The sequence below is a fragment of the Coffea eugenioides genome, chromosome 9 (assembly GCF_003713205.1).
Source record: "Coffea eugenioides isolate CCC68of chromosome 9, Ceug_1.0, whole genome shotgun sequence".
In the NCBI taxonomy this organism is placed as follows: Eukaryota; Viridiplantae; Streptophyta; class Magnoliopsida; order Gentianales; family Rubiaceae; genus Coffea; species Coffea eugenioides.
The window spans coordinates 39,254,860-39,260,393 of NC_040043.1; the positions used below are offsets into that span (position 1 = coordinate 39,254,860).

A 5,534-nucleotide genomic window follows, 5' to 3' on the forward strand; every position below is an offset into this window, starting at 1 on the left:
AAGAGAAACCGTTTTTCCATGTATACATATCCCCTTTAGGTAGTGGGATTGAACAGTTTTCCCGAGGGCATATATTTGTGAGGTATTAGTACCTAAGCTTCAATTTCAACTATTTGCTCATTTGTGTATGGGTATCGAAACATAAAAATGCAATTACTTGCTACAAACTTAATCATTGACTAGAAATCAAAATTTTATTGGAACATGCTAGTGTATATTTTGAGTAATATGAAGTACTTGTGACTCAAGTAATTGTTACTCATCCTATAGTCAGTGCAAATTTGCAAAAATAAACAACCACAGCTCATAATATTCAACTAGGTAAATATAAGTCACACGTAACATATACAATTGCTTCTCTACATTTTAAATATATTTGTCTACACCACGTGTCACTAATCAATTAAACATATCACTTGAAGATTTGTAAATATCATGCAAGTGATCATCCTTGAAGAATTTCAATTCTTCAATAATAATTCATATTTTTTATTTGGTTATTTATTTATTTTTATAAATCATTATTCTTGCTGTTGCTGTTGAAATAATCAAGGTAGTGATCCTTGATGGTTTAGGGCTATAAATATCCATCAACACAGCTCAATACAATTGCACCTGAGAAAACATAGAGATTAGCTAGTCATGTCCTCATTAGATCATGAGAATAATACAATAAGCCTGCAGGAGCTTAGCAAAGAGCCTCTGCTTGCCGTCCCACCTCATTACATTCAGTTGGATCAAGAATCGCCATGTTCTTCTCCAAGCCATCTAATGCCAGCTATTCCCATCGTTGACATGGAAAGTATGACTCTTGGCCAAGCCAAGGATTTTGAACTACAAAAGCTGCATTCATCTTGCAAAGAATGGGGTGTATTTCAGGTTTCTACTAATATATATCCCAAAAATTCTTTACTAGCCCTTTTGGGACTGAAGTTTCCAGAAATATATTTCTTCATTTTAATATATGGTCTTTTTGACATACTAAATGTTATTTGTTTAACAGGGTTAAATTAGTTCCACATGTAATGAAATATTCTTTTTTTTTGTTTTACTTTTGTCTATTATTCACTTATTTAGTTATTTATTTATTTTCTGTCAAATGCCAACCTTCAAACCTCATAAAAGAACTATGATCTTTGTAAAGTTGAATATAAGATTTTAGCAAAACTGAATGTTTTTGTTCAACTACTCTACCTCAGGTGGTGAACCATGGAGTTAGCTCTTCAGTGGTGGAGAAATTGAAATACGAAATTGAAGAATTTTACAAGCTACCTTTAGAAGAGAAGATGAGGTACAAGCTGAGGCCTGGTGATGTTGAAGGTTATGGCCAAACAATTGCTAACTTAACAGATCAAAAAATTGATTGGGGTGATAGGTTTCTTATGGTAGTCAACCCCATCCATAAGAGAAATCCCCATCTCCTACCAGAGCTCCCTTCATCCCTTAGGTCCTCTTCTCTCTTCTCCCTCTCAAAACTATAGTTTTTTGTATGCAACTAAATGTATAAGTATGTTGGACTTTCTCTTTCCTTTTTTCTTTTACAGAGAAGCCGTGGAGGCTTACTTTAAAGAAACCCAAAAGCTTGCCATGGTTTTGTTTAAACTCATTGGGCAAGCTCTGGAAATAGATAAGAGAGAAATGGAAGACATGTTTGAAGATGGGCTGCAATTAGTTAGGATGAATTACTATCCTCCATGTCCCCAACCAGAGCTGGTTGTGGGACTTAGGCCTCACTCAGATGCTAGTGGACTCAGCATTCTTCTTCAAGTCAATGGGGTGGAAGGCTTACAAGTGAAAAAGAATGGAGTCTGGATTCCTGTGAACATCCTCCCAAATGCCTTTGTGCTTCATATAGGAGATGCTATGGAGGTTCATACCTTCTCTCTAGCTTATTTGTTGTATAATGCAACTAAAATATGCATATATCTGACTTTACATGGATAAATTTATCAATGGAGATGGATCAAGTGGCCCCACATGTTGAGTTTTGTCTTTTTCAAACTGATATATTTGATACAAAACCATATAGTTTTTATGTAATCGCTAACTTAGTTGTATGAGTTAACAAATTCAAATTTATATACAAATTATATAAATTTATATTAGAAATAGTAAAAATTCTACTAATTTTTTGAATTAGACAAAACTCAACTGCTAAGACCCCTAATCCCATTTGAGATAGAGTCAAATGACTAAAAGAATAAAAAAGAAAGATAGAATATGAAATGCCAAACTAAGGAAAACTATCATGTCTTAACTTTTCAACAAAATAAGGATCTCACATAAAGTTCTAAAACTTTGAATTTGTGCACTATTTTCTTTAAGAACAACAAAGATGTAAGGCCGTTTGATTGATTCAAATAATTAATTCCGACGAATTTAGTTATGAATATGTGTTTGTATGTACAAATTAGATACCTTTTTTACTCTTCTTCCTTTAAGTTGATTGCTGTGCGAATCTGCAGATCTTCAGCAATGGAATCTACAAAAGCATTGTGCATAGGGCAACTGTAAACTCAGTGAAGGAAAGAATCTCAATAGGAATGTTTTTCAATCCCAAGTTGGAAGTGGAAATTGGACCAGCAACTTCCTTGATAAACGAAAAAAATCCACCTCAGTACAAAAGAATGCCAATGGAACAGTATGTCCAAAATTTCTTCTCTCGCAAGCTTCAAAGCAAGACGATCATAGATCAAATGAGGATTAAAGGGGAGCAACCAAATACTGAATAAAGTTTTTATTCTCAAGAAAAAATAGCATACATTCTGCACTTGAATTTGGAGTTGAAGTTGATGTGTACAAATTTGTGCTTCTTTGTGTGGCGTGTAATTCTCAACATTAAATGAGTAGGTCCTTACCCTACTATCCGCTACTGTTGTAGGATACATGTTCTTATCCTACTGTCTGCTACTGGCGATGAAGAGTTATGTCTCCTTGTATTGCTTAATTGTTGTTTTATGAGTTTTTTTTTTAATTACAAAAGTTGATGCCTAATTGCTAGAAATTTCAAATATCTTGGCAGAGCTATGCATGCATTAGATAGTATGGGGTGGTTTGTAATGCTTGGAATGCATTTTTTTTTCTATCTCAAATTTTTGGTAATCGAGGTCTCCAGAAGTACATGATGGGGCGCTCAATTTTCTAGTGCAACCCCTTTTGCCTTTTTGTTCTTTCGGTTCTAATTGGACCACATACTACTCGCCAACACATTTAGATATCACTTTCAACCTCGAAAGCAGACAAGGACTAGCTCAAAAATTTGTGGTGGATCCGCTTGATTATTCTGCCAGTTCATGGTACATTTGGGCTTGCATGGGATGGGGGAAAAGTATGAAGTGACATGTCTACCAAAACCCCAAGATTACAACTTAATCTTGCTTCCCTTGAGCACTGCAAACTCAACTTCCACCTCTTCGTCTTCCACCAGAATAATTTATGGCATTTCTGATTCATTCCCTCAAATTGTCGCCAAACTCAATTTGTTGTCACCAGAATAATTTATTGTCACCAAACTCTTCGTCTTCCACCAGAATAATTTATGGCATTTCTGCAAACTCAACAAGGACTATTCAACCTTAGAGAAATTGGAAAACGGAATCCTAGAGTACTCCTTAATAAGTGCTTATTTTGCATATTTCTAGTGTGTTTTCTTTCTTAGTTTTTGGTGTGTTTTTAAAGTTTTAAGCATGAAATCTGCTCTTTTAAACAATTATTTCCTCAAGTCACATTTGATTATCAAAACCTACATTTGAATGCTTTAATGCGCAAAACATGTTACTTTTGTAGGTTTTGGTATCTTGTGATCACTTCGGATCAAGTAAAATGGAAGCAAAATATTAGACACAATTTGAAAATGGCTTGAAATGACCAAAGGAACATGTGACCTTAAAAGACAGAGAAAATGCAGGAGAGGAGAATAACGGACCAATATGTGACCCTACCTCAGCGCATTCATTCTGGTGGCAGTTGTGGGGTGAATTCTTAGTTTATGATGAAAAAAAAAGGAATTCTACAACTGGGGCGTTTTTTGGAGACTATTCTGCAAATGGGGTCTTCGCATTCCGCGAATGCGAGGTCAGTGAGCTTGCATTCTGGGAATGCGAACTCAATAAGCTTAAATTTGGGAGAGCTTGCATTTCTATGACTTTAAACTGTCCCGGGGAAACAAAATTTTGTGAGCTCGAGCTCTTTCCCCTGCTCAGCTACTCGGAGAGCTACTCGGAGAACTAAAATCTGCTATCAGAGTTCTTTTCACAAATTCAGAAAAGAAATCTGGGCAACCATACCAAGTGACGGATAATTCTCGTAGGCATCTCATTGTTAGTACTGTTAAAGTATTCAGTGTGATCCCAGTTCAGCAGCAGATAACTGCCAGAAGTTGCACATCTGACTATTCAGGCAAGTAAAACCAGTACATAGACCATCATATTGACAGCATATACAACACTTTCTCAATGCCAGTGCAGGTGTCATTTGGGAGAGCTTAAATGCCCAAAGCTTAAATTTGGGAGAGCTCGCATTCCGCGGAATGCGAGCTCTATTGCCCTCCGAAAAAAAAATTGCGAAAAATTCTGCTGAGCTCGCATTCCTGGAATGCGAAGACCCCCCTTACGGAATACCTCAGCAAAATCACCCCTTTTGTAGAATTTTTTTAAATTTCATCACAAACTTGGAAATTTCTCGGCAGTTGTGCAAGTGACAGCTTTTTCACAGCTTTCTAGCTCAATTTTTTGAGTAGAATTTTAGCAATAACTGCTCAAGAAATAATAGAGATTTCAAGAACAACTTTTGGTAATTTCAAGAAGTAGTTTGACACAACTTGAAACATAATTGTTTGGAGATTAATCTTCTATAAATAGATGCCTTGAAGAACTTGTTTTGCAACTTTGGGGGCTTCGAAAACACTACACGAAATGTTCTCCTTCATTAGAACTTCTTAGTTCATTAGTGCAGTATATCCTTATATGTAATTGGATATAGATGAAGTTGAGGATTGACGTACTCAGGGTATACATATACAATTAACTCATCCACAATCAAGTTTTACATTTATATCATTCTAAATACCCCACATGCGATTTTTTGCAAGTATACGAGTCGAGAGCGAGTATAGGGTATTAAGGGTCAATCCCACAGAGAACATTTTCAATTACTGGTGGTTTTCGAATTCCTTTATTATAGACTACCATAAATATAAAAGTAATGAAAATAACACTAGAAAGCTCCTAGAGGTATGGAATTCCTTACTACTCTTGCAAATGAAATTACTGGTTACTTGTATGTTATTATCTTGGCTAGTTATGGCGTAATTTCCTAATGTATGTAAAATCTACTCTCGTAGTGAATCAACTATACTTGTAACTAAACCATACTTACTCTCGTGGTTATGAAATTAACTACAAGTTCATTTCTTCTATGAAATTACATGAAACAAGTCACTTAAACCACATAGGTGTACATCTACTCTCGTGAGTGTACTCTCTAGATTTATCACTTCCTTGAACTAGTGTTAAATTCCAATTCTCATTGCAAAC

At 35.5% G+C, this 5,534-nt stretch overlaps 1 protein-coding gene across 1 annotated transcript; it reads left to right on the forward strand.

Annotated features, from left to right (window-relative positions):
• The first annotated feature begins 642 nt into the window (after positions 1–642).
• On the forward strand, positions 643–2,947 carry LOC113782543 (protein SRG1-like). Its single transcript, XM_027328429.1, has 4 exons — positions 643–879; positions 1,200–1,447; positions 1,545–1,869; positions 2,466–2,947. The coding sequence occupies exons 1-4, from the start codon at positions 643–645 to the stop codon at positions 2,730–2,732; spliced, it is 1,077 nt and encodes a 358-aa protein (XP_027184230.1). The 3' UTR covers positions 2,733–2,947.
• The last annotated feature ends 2,587 nt before the right edge of the window (positions 2,948–5,534 follow it).

Excerpts from the sequence above, each read along its gene's own strand:
- LOC113782543 (XM_027328429.1), top strand. The coding sequence starts at position 643 with ATGTCCTCATTAGATCATGAGAATAATACAATAAGCCTGCAGGAGCTT. Across the intron at positions 880-1,199 it reads AAGAATGGGGTGTATTTCAG|GTGGTGAACCATGGAGTTAG; the intron begins GTTTCTACTAAT and ends ACTCTACCTCAG. Across the intron at positions 1,870-2,465 it reads ATATAGGAGATGCTATGGAG|ATCTTCAGCAATGGAATCTA; the intron begins GTTCATACCTTC and ends GCGAATCTGCAG.